Source organism: Acartia tonsa, chromosome 1, assembly GCF_053477335.1.
Source record: "Acartia tonsa isolate MP-2025a chromosome 1, ASM5347733v1, whole genome shotgun sequence".
Taxonomy (NCBI): domain Eukaryota; kingdom Metazoa; phylum Arthropoda; class Copepoda; order Calanoida; family Acartiidae; genus Acartia; species Acartia tonsa.
In genome coordinates this window covers 47,944,668-47,960,042 of record NC_137260.1, presented here as the reverse complement: position 1 = coordinate 47,960,042, position 15,375 = coordinate 47,944,668, and the positions used below count along the sequence as shown (strand labels likewise).

At 30.8% G+C, this 15,375-nt stretch overlaps 1 protein-coding gene across 1 annotated transcript in view; it reads left to right on the top strand.

Moving 5' to 3' along the window:
- LOC145322451 (uncharacterized) overlaps positions 1-15,375 on the top strand; it is a 67,140-nt gene that overhangs the window by 39,280 nt on the left and 12,485 nt on the right. Inside the window, exons 13-17 of the mRNA XM_080164451.1 lie at positions 415-572; positions 809-1,452; positions 1,621-1,702; positions 9,724-9,782; positions 10,404-10,537. Of these exons, the coding sequence (XP_080020577.1) occupies positions 415-572; positions 809-1,452; positions 1,621-1,702; positions 9,724-9,776 (937 nt within the window). The 3' untranslated portion in view covers positions 9,777-9,782; positions 10,404-10,537. The remainder of the gene's footprint in view (positions 1-414; positions 573-808; positions 1,453-1,620; positions 1,703-9,723; positions 9,783-10,403; positions 10,538-15,375) is intronic.

Here is a 15,375-nt window from a genome sequence, read left to right as displayed (position 1 = left end):
TTAAGGGATAAGGTAATGGACTATAAATTGATGTATACACCCTAATAAGATAATTAATTGTGTAAAATTTTTTACACTGCTGGTTTGTTACTTAAGCCAAGAAATAAGATTATGGGTTTATAAAACTTTGTTAACAATTTACAGTTCAATGTTTCCTCCCTCCTTGGTTTTAAATCACTTTGATTAATACTTTTGTATAGAGGTATGGATATTGTTTTGGCAAAATTATTGTCTATAATACATTTATAACTAATTAAGATCCAACTAGGAAAAAAACGCCTCTTTTAAGTGGCCAGGGCAATCACCCAAACTTTTTAAAAGCACGCGAGCGTCTGTAGTCAATCCCTTAATTGACCATATAAGCTAATAGCTTTACTATAGTAATCATCAAGACAATTATGAATTATGTAAAGGTCAAACAGCCGCAGCTGCTGACGTTTATTACGACGACGCTGTGGCAGACCCAGAGCCCGCCAGTTATTACGCCGACGATGCTGCGGATCCAGAACCGTATGCCTATAGTTCCAACAACAACAATGGCGCGTATATTGATGTCTATGGTGATAACTTAGGTCAAGATTAATTAGATAATTACAACTATTTTCAATCAACGCATAGACAATTCTTGCCCTTTTAACCGACCTTTTGATAACACTATCTACTATCTTTGTCTTAAAGTTTTACCTATAAATGGCAATAATGTTTATGTTAGGTGCCAGACAAAGCAGCAGTTGGATCCTTTTAAGACTTATTTTGCGTGAAAAAGTCCAAACTTTTTAAATATTTCATATTATTATTCTTGAAACAGGTTACGCATCTGTGACAACATCTGCTGACAGTTCAACTGCTTACGCGTCAGGATCAGCGCTGCCAAGCTATTCCAGCAATGCCTATTCATCTCAGCAGGGATCTTACAGTAACAGCTATGATGATGCTGTAGCAGATCCAGAACCGGCTAGTTACTACGCAGCTGCTGGAAATAACTATGCAGCTAGTGGAAGTGCATCAAGTAACTATGCCGTTAGCAGTGGCTCTTCCAGTTATTATACAAATAATGCTGCTTCAAGCTATTACGGTGATGACGCAGCCGATCCGGAGCCAGCAAGCTATTACGCAGCTGATACCAATGCTGCCAACACACAATCCTATGCTGACTATGACGCGGTTGCTGATCCTGAACCAGCAGCTTATTACCAAGATCCTGTTGGTTATGTTGCTGCGCAACAGCAAGCAGCACTGGACAATTCAGCCGCAGCCGTTAATACACAAACGTACGCTGATTATGACGCAGTTGCTGATCCTGAACCTGCAGCTTACTACCAAGACCCTGTTGGGTATGTGGCCAGCCATCAAGCAGCTTACGCCAGCAGTCAAGACAGCAGTTATGTGTACGCAAGCACAACAGTAGGAAGTGTAGATGAGAGTGCGGAACTAGCTGCCAGTCAGCCACAGGTAAAGCAGTTTTACCTGACAATGAAAGAATACAGGCAGACTTACAAAGTTGATTTATGGAGAACATTCGCGACTATTTATCAAAAGCTAGTTATTACTATTTTTTTATTAGATGTATGAAAAACTCGTATTTTTGGCGTGATGATTGATTTATAATTTTTTAATTAGGTAAGCAGTAGTGGGTTCAGCATTTTCAACGTTCCTAGTGCCATCACAAGCTTCTACAATGGTCTTACTGGCAGCAGTAATGGTGAGTTATACAATAGCTACGATACTAACATCATAATCTTCTATACAGATTTGTAGTAGCTTTGTGCGAAAAATAACTCTGGTGTCAAAAGAACCCATTCTCTTGTTCTTTGTCTCTAAAAATTTGAGTACTTTAGTCCCTTTCGTGATAACGCCTCTTAAGGGGCGTTTCGTCGTATTTGCATAGTAGATTTTGATATGGTAGGTTAGGTGATTGCCCCGCAGTGTTAGGCAATTGGTCCCAAAGTTGCTATAAATAGGAGAAAACCTGCTGTGAAAATACGACGAAACGCCCCTTAATGGCGTTGTCACGAAGGGACTATTCCCGAATAATTTTACATAAAAGAGAGTGTACTTGGTATATTTTTGAGAATGAATTATTTTATGAAACGCAAAAATTAGCTTCCTTCAGGAACGGTAAGGATAATGATTGCTAAACTATTATATCCTTAATATTTTTGAGACACCCATGTTAAAAAAATCCACAAAAGTTAAAAGAAAGATTAATAAATCATTCATTGTAATATACGTATGTCCCTGGCTATCACAAGCTCGCGAATCTAAATTTAGAAAATTATATCTTTCTCAAAACGGACAATCCATTCGCATGAATCATCTGTTCTCCTTCATAGCGCAGCTAACTTTCATACTTATTTATTGGAGTGGATATATTATTACTTGGATTTTACACCAGATTTTTGATAAAGTGAAAATCCGCAGCTGGCTAAAACCCCCTTCCACCCCCTTTACTCCATCCCCTCCCTTCTTACTGGATGAACAAACTTAACAATAAATGAATGAATGACAGGGTAATAGCAACCAAAATTCGTGTTGGTCTGTTTGTCTTCAATGCATTTGAATGTTGATTTTATACAGTACATTTTAAAGCCTTTATATAGAAAGTACAAAATAATTAGAAAATGGAAAAAATACTTATTTTTTTTAAAACTTTTTTGTTTGTTTGTGTGTGAGGAGTTTTGTAAATAAGGCATGAACAAACACACACACTCACATACACACATATAATTTTAGAATAGCTTTGCGCTAAAAAACAAACCCATAAAAAACTGGCAAATTATTTTTCAAAAGCCCAATTCTAAAATTATAATGATTAACATGTTGAGTTGACCTAACTCTATTGTTCAAATAAATCTTTACAACTTTAAATTTTTATATCATAACAAGAGTTTTATTTTTAAACTTGTACTTTTCATGTAGCGAAATACATTCTTTTAGAAGACCCATCAGAGCTTTTTGTAACAAGAGAAATTGTTTGATCAAATGAAGAATATATTGCAAAAAAGGGTTTTAAAAACAAACTTCATGATTAATTTAATCGTTAACGTCTTTTTCGTTCTTGTATAGGCTTTTTTAATGTCATAGATTTTGATTCTACTTAGTTGTCTAATGTGGGGCTTATTTATTGTTCAGTATATATATTTTGTACATATGGGGTTTCCTAGAGTTTTAGAAAAGATTATTAAAACTTAAAAATGATTCATTTTTTATAGCAGTATTTAAAGTGTTTATTTGCCATTGTACAATAAGAACTTGCTTACATTCTGAGTCTACTTGGTGCCTGTCATCGGTTATTCCACTTTTATTTTTACATTAAAAAAATATATAAAACGAATATCCATAACATAAATACATAATAAGAAGTCTGTAAGAAACAAGTATTTACTCAAAAAGATAAACCATAATTAACCCTTTAGGCAAAATTGTAATGCGTTGCCATCCCTTTACCCCGTACATTCACGTATAATGTCATGAGTAAGGGAGAAGAAATTTGCTGTAAAATTTACTGTTCACTAATTTTTTTTGATTTGTTGGGGACTTTTTTAGGTACACCGACAAACCTCCTACTACGACAAACGTCCTAATGCGACAAACGTCCTAAACCTCATAATGCGACAAACGTCCTAAAGAGACAAACGTTCTAATGCGACATCTCTTTAGTAAAACGTCCTAAAAATTTTCAAAAATTATGAAATAAAAAAAAATCTTCCAAATTTAAGGACAAAATCCTCTAATTGTAAAAATATTTAACAATATAAAATTCAAAATGGCGATAAAACACAGGTGCATTACAAAAATGTTTAAAGTTCGAATGTTTTTTTAATTATAGAAAGGGTATATTTTTGGGGGTTAATTTGATTTAGAAATACCCAAACGATTTACGATTCAAATAAATTTAAATCTTTAATTATATTTTGCTGTACTGTGTGTTTTATACATAAGACTTAATACAAAATAACATGCTTATAATAACACAAATCTGCGCTAATTAACTTTTTTATTATTGTTAATGCTAATTACACTCCATAATGATGATAATAATTAGTCAAGAAACAAATGTAATAAATCACATTTCTCGGCACACGTATTTCCAAATTGAGAATTGTATCAATCTCTTTTTTTTAAAGACCCCCCTAAAATTTTGCAACAGTATTTCGTGATTTAAGAGATTTTTGCAATAGAGTTTTATAGGAAGTCTCAATTTTAGGATTAATGACTTTAGTTTTGTTATATCAATCCACATAAACTTAAAAATTACTCTAAATTCATTGTAAAAAGCAAACAAAATGAAATAGAGATAATATAGTTAATAAAAAATTTGAAAAGTCTAGGGTATGCAAGTTCTAGTAATATTTTGTCTGATGTTTAGGCCAACTGGCAAATATACAGAATTTGTATTTAGAATACATACAATACAAATGTCTAGTACATTTGTGGATTCATTATTACTTTACTTATATTTCTATTGACGTTTAGACTACCCGCAGCAAAAACACCATAACTTGAATATCCAGTATGGTTATGTAGACAGTTGTCCGCAGTTATATAAGTGGGAATGTATGGGATTAGAAACAGTTCGTCGAGGAAAATAAAATGAAAAATGTTTTATTTTTCGTGGAAATTTCTGTATAATGCGATATGAAAAATGAATTTTTAGTATGTCTATAACACGATGCGATTAACAGTATAAATATGTAAATTTTCTTTGTACATAAATTAAGGTTTAATACATACAGGATGTCAGAAATTAAAATTTATAAATGAAACAGGGGAAATGAGTTTAAATAAATTGAAAATGATAATGAACCTAAGAACATATAAATTAAATTTCATTTCCGATCATTTGAGATTGTTTTGTATGAATAAAAAAGGATCAAATTTGACAGAGCTTAAATTACTATTAAATTACTTTAATTTACCACTCAAATAATTTTTAAATTGATATTCCCCCCTCCTGTGCACGCCTCTGAAGTGTGCAATGTACATATTATTGCAAGTGCATTTAATTTTGCATATTGAAAACTGCAACTTGGCCCCTAATAATATGTAATATATTACTACTCAGGAATTTTCAATAGGTAAATTTGTGTTTGCAAAAATATCCAAAAAAAACAATTCCTATTTTTTTTCTAATGTTCCCAAGCATTTAAAAACTGAGCAATATTCCTTAAAATGCCTTGTTGAGCTCAGAATTCCCCCTCCTTATTTTGAAAAAAATTAAATAAAGGTAGTAGGTAGTTTTTTGTTTGTTTGTGTATTACTTTAGGTAAGGTTATATAAAGTAGTATTGGTTACTTGGGAAAGGCATTGACATGAATAGACCCTGCAAGGTTAGGGCCTACTGCAGGGGTTAGGCATAGGGACAAACTGCACCCATCCCTTATTTTTAATTAATTTTAAAAATAAGGGAAAGGTGTCAGAAATCAATAATCACTATGAGGGTAGGAATCAAATCATATGGGAATTTGCCGCCGTCTTTGTCCTGAGCTGGATATTTAGATCATTTTAGTGGTGAGACAGATCGGGGTGAGCCGAATTTCAGCTCTCATTGGTGAAAAGTTGGCTCACCCCGATCTGGCTAACCGCTAAAATGATTTAAAGATCCAGCTCTGATAAAATGGGCGGTCCACCTAAGGTAGTATGGCTAACGTAAAAATATAGATCCAAATAAAGCGGATTCAGCTTCGGTTCTCGAAGAGAGAAGTTAATTTAAAAGCTGCGTAACTCCGACTCATCAAAAAAGAATCATTTAAAAAAAAAATTAAGTTCTTTTACTTATCAATCCATCTCTTAAATGGGACCTCATTATTACACCAGACCAATCTTTTCCATAATGATTCTTTTATTGACAAACATTTATCATCATTTTGGCCCTCAATTTTGATGACTTTAATCAGAGATTTTAAGTTAAAAGTAATTCTTAAATCAAACGTTTTATTTCAATTGTTCTGCTAATTTATGAAAGCCAATTCAAAATAAAATTAATAAGATTAACCTAGCCTATAGATTTATTTAAAGGGAAAAGACAATTAATAATGAATAATCTTACTTTCTCATGATTTAAACTATTGGCTGAAAAGTTTAGACACTACTAGTTTGAAAGCACCCATTTAAAATTGAACCAAAGTACCCAAAGTCTAAGAGGCAACGAATAAAACAACAGTCCAATATCCCCTACCCCTAACCAAATTAGTTTTCAGTCTATTTTAGAAAATCCTACGATTATTAATAATTATATAGATACATACAATAAATTTAGTAATTTAATTTTGAATGAAATATTGGGGACCTTTGAAAACTGAAGAAAAGATTCCAAATCTGATGTCTAACTGGGTCACGTGCCAATACATTTTAAACCATCAATTTTCTTATGAATATTTTTTTTTCTTGTTTTTTACTTAAAAAAAAATGCAAATGAAATATAGATTTTCATGTGCTTATTTTCAATTTACATTCAACAGGGGCGTGCAATGGGGGTGTCAACACCTCTAGACAGGGATATGGAAACCAGCTACCCCTAAATATCTATGCATTCTTTTTAATAAAGCTATTAACCTAAACGATATCTAAAATCTGACAAAATATTATCTTAAAATTAAAGTAAAATAATAACGTTGGGGGGGAGGGGTTACTAAATGTATTTCCTCGCCCCGTAGACCCTGTGCTGGCTTTCAATTGTGTCTTTGAATATCAACCAATAGCATCGTAGATATTGAGACAACTGAGTCGCTGCAAAAGAGCAGAAAACAGTTTGCTAGCAGACGAATAAGATCCCCAAGACAGGGGTCAGGTATTTGTCTGGGTTATACATCTATATTTTATATTTATTATCTTAAACATACCCAACCTGCTATTAAAACTAATTATTTAAAATAAACTGACCTTGATAACAAATTTGGGATTTAATGGGTAAAATATAAAAACTTTGGCATAATCCCTTTTCATGAAAGTAAGGATTGTAACTTCCCCAATAGGCTATAAAAGTTTTCTGGAATTTTAATAAATATAATAGATTTGAAATCTGCATAAAATTTTAAGGATTTTTTATAAAATTCGTTTTTTATATAATTCATTATTTAAAAGCGCAAATCCAATTTTAGTTAATAAATTTTGACCAATAGGATAGGTGGATTGGAAACTACCTGCGCTCTAATTGGTTGAATGATGTACGTCACTTAAGCTTCTCCAATCAGAGCGCAGATAGTTTTCAATCCACCAATCACAGATGTCAAAATTATTTAACTTAATTTGTATTTGCGCTTATAGATAAAGAATTATACAAAAAACGAATTTTATAAAAGTTCCTTAAAATTTTATGCAGATTTCAAATCTATTATATTTATTAAAATTCCGGAAAACTTTTATAGCCTATTCCCCAACCCTTATACTCCCCTCCCCCCTACCAGAACTCAGAGTTTTTAGTGTTAAAAAGCAAAGAAATATGGTGAGATATTGATTTAAGGTATGTAACAAATCAATTATGAAGCTGAAAGAGATAGCCCAGTCGGTCCTGCCATTTGCTAGATATTATAGAACTTAATCAGATAGCCATCGTGCTTATTTGGTCGAGGGTGTACATTTGATAAACTTGATATTTATAGGAAAATACCTAATTATCTTATATTATAAGAGATATTGGGGTAGGGCAAGAGTAAATAATCAAATCTGAAATCTTGATCCTGTTACACAAAAAAAACATTAATGTTAAAACGAAAAATAAGTCAGGGATCTAAAGGAATAAGACAATGGCCGATAAGTTAATGTACAATTACATCCCCAGTGGGGATACACAAAATTACCCCTTCTGTATATTATACTTTGTGGTTGAAAAGTTTGCAAACTCAACATAATTAAGCAACAAATCAAAATTCTCTAAAGTCCCCAAAGTTGTTAAGCCCACAATTAAGAAATCGTTATTTTAGAACTTTGGAGACTAGTGTAATAAACAGCCCATTGCCCCTTCTCTCTCTCTCTGAAAATTTTTATTTGTCCTGCATATACCTATCCATGTATCCGAGTAGTACATGTAATTATCAGATGGCTTTAATACCAACTTGCATTTTTTACACACATTTTTACGAACAATTATTTTCCTAAAATTAAATTTGAGACATTTCAGCTCTTTGGGAATGTTAGTTTTTGGAAAAATAGGTTAAAATTGCATATATCTTTCCAGCAGTTAGCAGGATCCTTCGGTCAAGAAACAGACATCCTGTTACTCTTAGTAAAGTTTTTTGGTTGAAACTAAATATCTCTGAAAAGGTTGGTTTAATACTGCTGTGCTTTTTGTATCTTAGGGTGTTTTTAGGCTGTTTTCTATAAAATGTGCCAGTTTGTATTTATCTCTGAAATCTTAATCTTAGCTAATTTTTTTTGAGCCACTGTCTATGGAGTTTGTATGTGGCCTTTTGAGTCTTCATGAGAGAAAAGCAAGAAGAACTAAATTAATTTCTTTTCAAAAGACATTTGTTTTCGCAAAACTATTCTTGTTTGAAGATTAATTTTCAGAATTATTCTGCGTTGTCCAAAATTATCTGGGAGAAAATAAATATTTGTACTTAAATTAGCAAATCTGGGCACCATCAACATCAAAATATTATGTTTAATTATATACAAATTTTTAGAAGATTAGGTTAGGTGGATTTTTAGAAAGAACACTTTTTTTGTAAAAATGTTGACATATATTTAAATGACTGATTTAATTTTTAAGTGACTTCGATGATAGATCTATAATGCATCGAGTTACATAAAGTTTTCCATAGTTGGGAAAATGATTTTTTCCCCATAAGATTGTCTATAATACGATACAAAATACATGAGTATGGTTCAGAACCAGTATTAATTCAGTGGAAATTAATCCATTTTAAATTATATTTACATTCTGAAACATTTGTCAATAACCATTTTTAATGTTTATTAGGCAGATACATCTAAAACTAAAGAGTGTCTTTTTAATAGTTAGCTCGTTATTTAAATAAATATCACTTAAGTGCAGTCTTAACTACATATAAATGCTATAATAAAATCTAATAAAAATTGCCTAAAATGCAGTCTTGCTTTTATAAAAACAAATATTAATCCCAAACTATGTACATAAACTAAACAAGGATGATAAAAAGTTTGTAATATGAACCAGGGATAAGACAATGGCTGATAAATTGTTGTATATATATATAATTATGATACACAAAACTACCCCTTCTGTAGATTACATTTAGTTGTTAAAACGTTTTGACACTCAACTTAATAAACCAACCAATCAAAATAAAGTAAAAGTTCCCAATAGTGTCGAGACAACGAATAAGAATCGTTATTATAAAGCTTTTGGGACTAGTGTAATAAACAGCCCAACGTCCCCTCCCATCCTTGAATTTTTCTAAAAATTATTAAAAACAACATAATATAAAAGCGGTAAATAGTCGTAGGTAAAAGATTAATCAATAATTTTATCTGTTATAATTAAACAAATTAATATGTTTCAATAAGGTAGATTAAAAGCATAGAAATTGTAGGTCAACACAAAAAACATCAAATTTAGAAGAAAAATTTATAAACAATTTTTAACATTGATCCTAAGGTAATTTTTGGCTATTTTATTTTGGTAATTTAGTTTCAGGCTGTTTTCCTTCCCCACTTCCCCTCCTCCTTCAACACATATACTCTAGATGCTAGAGACACAGTCGCTTGTTTACAATAAATAAATAAATAACTTATTTATTTTAGGTTTAGTTGAGGAAAGTTCAGACCCAGAACCAGATCCAGAATATTCTCCTTAACTTTAGGAATAGATTTATAGCCATTCCCCTCCCCCCACAACTAAAACAGCAGTATTTACCCAGGCGGTCAAAATTACACGGGTGAGGGTAATTAACATTTTGTTTATTGAATACAGACTAACTTTTTTGTTGTAAAAGGTCTCAAATTTACCTAATCGAGGGCCTTAAAAGTTTACAAGTTATCATAGTAAATTTGTTATTTCATAATATCCAAACCTATTTTTCTGAAACTGCTTTGCTGAAAATGATTCTACTCATATAAATTGGTTTTTTTTCGGTTAAAATCGATTCTCTGCGAATACCCTGACATTTGGGTATGTTGATTATCACCTCCCTTCTCAAGCCAAACAATAGCCTTAAACATGCCAATACAAAACTTCCCTGTAAAAAAAGATTTGTCTGGATAGGATATTTGCTATTTTGTTTAACACAAAAAAAGAATGTATATCTTACACCTCATGGCTCAAAACACCTACATCCCCCTAGATTTTAGTTAAAAAATTGTGTCAAAGTAGTAAGGGGGGCTTTGCACACCCCCTTACCCAAACGCTGTTCACGTCACTAGATTCCAAACTTAATTCTTATGTCTGCTAGGCTTTAAATCAATCTAATTATGTTTAAACCAAGATCAAACTCTCAAAAGCCTGAACAATTCAGTATTAGAACAAAACCAACAAAATAATCTAAATAATTTCATGACAAATTACAAAACTGAAGAATTTTACCTGTTTCTGTTGAAAGAAAAGAAGAAAATATTTAAGGTGAATTTAAAAAATCTTTTTAATTTTTAATTTTTTATTTAAATTAGCAAAACAACGACCAATAGTTTAGGTTCCTGATCAGATAAATATAATAAGTTAACAGTGGTTTATGATTGAAAGTCAATCGATCAGATAGTCAGTCATACCTTTGTTAATAGAAATATAAGAATAGAAGCATATTCTGAACCCTTTTTTCGTCAAATCTAAGAAGGAACATTTCTAGCAGACAAAAGTATTGTTTACTTTCGACTCAAGCTGATGTGGATTCTTTAAAAAATGATAGACTCGCTACTCGATAGTGAGGCAAAATTATTTTTGTGAAAAATCATCCAAAAGCACATTAAAAATCTACAAAATTAAACAAAATCATATGTTAATAACCCTTTTAAGATTTTATTTAATTGTTATAATTTTTTTAAAGAGATTTTGGTGGATTTTTCAAAAAAAAAAATTTTGCCTCACCAGCAAGTAGCCAGCCTAACTTTTTTTTAAAGAATCCACCTATGTTTGAAGCTTTCAAATTTAAGACGAAATTTTTGGGCAATTAAGTCTGATTCCACAAAGCTTTCTACTAAGAAAAAATACTGTTTACAGCTGACTTTTATCTATGTATGAAATGAAAAAAAATGCGTTCGTAACAAAATGTGTACACAATTTCAACCAATGAAATTTAATGTATATTCCGATGCGATTCTCCTATTAGCTCAATCAGACATTACCTCTCTTTCTTAGTACCTTTATTCCTTAGTTAAAAAGAAGCTGATCTACCAATGTTAGTTGATTTTTTTAGTTACAAATGAATTAAAAAATTAGATTAAAAAGAAAAGGAAAAGAAATGAAACCATTGAGAAGAATAGAGAAGCGACAGAAGGATACGATTAATTATAGAACAGCTCTGCTACTAAGTTAAAATTTTGAAATTAGGAAATTTGAAAATTGTTTTATGCCAGATAAATAAACGTAGCACGAAGTATAGATACAACAATAAAGTTATAAATTTATTGATACAACAACTTATATAGTAGCTTCGTTACTAAAAACTTCCATTGTTTTTGTTGCTTTTTAATTGATGTAGTTGTAGTTGTCCTGTGTCTACAAACAAAATTTAAATTATAATTTGAAACCTCAACTAAATTAAAGAATATTATAGAATGTTTGGTACAGGAATTAACATTGATTCCAAGAATAGGGATATATATTCACACATTTCATTGAAATAGCTACTCTGTAACTAGAATATGTTCTTACGTTTGCCAAATGCTTTTGAATACCTTGTTTTTATCTCTCTATTTCCCTCATCATTCTTTCTATCTCTATTTCTGAAGATTTTTTAGTTTCTAACTGTGTACAGATAACTGTTTTTTTTTTTAAATAATTGGCTTGTTTTAGCTACGTTGCATGTTGGCTTTAAAAAGTCTTTATAAAGTTACTGAAATAAAATTTCTGAATCCATGTTTGTTCCGAATTACTAAATTTGCCGCCAAATAAACCTATCACTTGTCCCTTTGTCAAAATACGAGCTTATCATTGAATGTATTTAGTCAAAGGAGACACGTGATTGGTTCATTTTAGCGGCAAATTATAAATTTAGCCATTGAAACTTGTGTCATTATTATTGTGTCAATCTTATGATACTTTTTTCCTTATATTTTTGTTTAACGTGGAATAAAGAAATAATTAAATTTCGTAAAAATAAACTTATCCTATATGGGTTAATTAATATTTATCGTTTTTTGGTAATATTGATCATACTGGAATTGTTATCAATCGTATCGTATTATAGACAGCAATATTACAAAATGTGTTACATAACTTTATCGCATTATTACAAAAATTATATAAAAATTCTATTACTATAAGTGTATATAGCTTATTTTTTTAACCAGCTTACATAAGCCTAAATTTTGTAGTCTTATTGTCTCGCCCGTATCCTGTGACCACAATTTTTAAATAGTTTAAACCTCACATGGTATTCAAATATAGAGTAAGACCAAATATACCTCTTAGAAGCGAAACTTTCCTATTTATTTGGTTCGTCCGCCCGTCCCTCCGTCCAAAACGGACAGCTCTTAAAATTTTAGCATTTTAGAATTGTCCCATCGATTTAAAACTTGGCATAATTCCTGTAACAAATAGGTACTCTATAATCGTTACCAGCAAGTCTATTTAAAACTTTTTTTTTAACAATTCATAATTAATATTATGCAACCATCCTATTCTGATATTTGGAAAATGATTGCAAAGACAACTAGATTTTAATCAATGTAAAAAACGAAGCAAGCAAAATGTACATACAATTTAGTTTAGACTTAAATATTTTAATTCTGCTTCTTAAGTTTTGACACTATACATTGGTTTATAGTCTAATTTTAAAGCTCGCTTTTATGGATGTTTTAATCCTTGTTCATTCTTAGTTAATTTGTTTATTTAACTAACCAAATATTTTATTATTTATTTAACTTTTGATATTGTATTGATTTGATAATATAAATTTTTTTAATGAGTTTGGTTTTAACTTAGGTTAAAGCTTTTTGTCATGGTTTTTTAGTTGCTTATGACTAAATATTGGTTTTGAAATTAATTGAGGTTAGTGTTATTATTTAGATAGACCTTTTAGAGAGTTAAAATAAAATTCAGTCTGATTCTTTAAAATTCTTTACAGTTTTTGTGAAATATTTAGTTGTACTTCTTTTAAAACAATTAAAGTACTTTTAATCCTAAAATTAGTTCAAGTACATGTAAACAATAAATATATTTTCACTGATTTAAAACAGGCCTAGCAATTATGTGGCTTGCGAAAAATACATCCTTAACAATTGTTATTGCCAAAAAAAATAACTATGTTCATTTTTTTCTATAATCGTTTATTGAAATCTAAAAAAAATGGGTTCAAGTTTCTGTCCCATGCTGAATCTGTACTGGAGACAGTAAAGTTGGTTACTACTGCTGCTAAGTCATTCGCCATTAAGTTGGGAGAATTCATTGGCCATTAAACAGGCATAATTTACTAAACAAGTACAATGCTCGTATATTTGAGGGAAGAATAATGCCACTAAAGATTTTTCTTGAAGTAAATACCTCCTCAAATACTCATGAAGTTTACTATTTTGTATTTATTCTTATTTTTTCCCATTCTAGACCATTGTGATTACAATTTTTACAAAGAATTTAAAAATATGATTCTGTTTCAAAGCGAAACAAACGAGTAATTTTCCTATTACTAAAGTAATACAGTTAGTTAAGTATTTAACAATAAGTGGTGCAAATTTTGGAATTTTTTCTACTTCAATTAGCACTTTTATAATTAACTTTGCACTTATTATGGTTATTTGTAGCGTAGCTACTCTATAATTGGTTAGTAAAAAAAAGTTCAAATCGATTAACCTCAGGCCAGCAAAACTGGTGTTCATTTTTTGATTTCTTTTTTTGATTTCTGAAAATTTGTCTATAATGGGATAAGGTACACGATTTTTCAGTATGGCTCAAAATCGGTTTCGAAGCCTTAATGTAAAATTACTTTTTAATTTTGCCATTATGGATTCCTTTATAATTAGATGTTATTACTTAAGAGGTTAAAAACATAGTTTTTACCTAAGTAAAAAATAAGAATGGAATGGGTTCTTTTCAGGTTATTCTTCTAACGTTATATATTGAAAAGGATGTATTCTTCCTTGTTTCTTTTAATTCATTATGTGTTGTTTCCCTTCTTTAAAGTGGTATGGCAATGTCAGGGAACTTAAGGGATAAGACAAATGAATTTAGGTACACTCCAAATTATGATAAACAAAATTTATCTTTGTGACAGCGTAAAGTGGCACCAAAAAAAAAATGCGTCATACGATAAAATAACCAATTACAGTGTATACTGACCTCTCATTGGTCAACTTTACTGTATGACGTAATTATTTTGGTGCCACTTTACGCTGTGTCTTTTTCTTTCTGTAGAGTAAAATTTAATTTTAAAAGTTTTTGACACTAAAGGTTGGAATATATAACCCAATCAAGTTTTAATGAAAGTATAAAAAAATGAGAGATCGTTCGTGACTGTATAATTTATATTTTGTCATTCCCTCATTTCCTGGGTAATGAAGGGTCACGGACAGACATTCAACCATTTGAATTATGCAATATGTACTTTTTCTTATCTATTTTCCTATTTCTATCTATTTCATTTGCTGCTTGGCGTATTACTGTGAAGCTACTACATAATTTAAGATATCCAAAAGTAATTTTGATTGGGAATATCGTGAAGATTCTAGTATAATAAGGATGGATCACAGCTATCCTCAACAGTTTAGCGGATTTATAAACAACACGCTCCAAGCGGTCAATGGATCCTAAAAATAGACATACTTGCTGAATCATACCCGGTTTTACCAAAATTATACCTGCTCCTTCTTCGGGACTATATGCTTTTAAAGATTTTCACTTAAATTACCCTATTATTTGACTTAAAAATAGCGTTCGACAAGACATCCTGTCGAGCTGTTTATACGTTTTATTACCAAAAAGGAGTCATTTGCATTTAATATATTGATAAAATTGTTAACAGCGTTTGCTAAAACCATTATTTACAGTGTTTGTTTTTATACAAAATTACCATTCAAATATTAGAATGTTAATTCATACATTCACAAAACTTACTACTTAACATTATAAGATTACTAATTGGTCAACCTGATCCTCTAGGGGAGGTGGGGGAGGAGGAAAATAGCCTAAAATAACTAAAAAAAAAATTATTGTGCTTTCTTGAAAAGTACAACCTAACAACTTTTCAGATCTTAAGCTTTATAAAACAAACTGGCTAATGTGAAGGAAACAAAGTTGCGGTTTTCGTT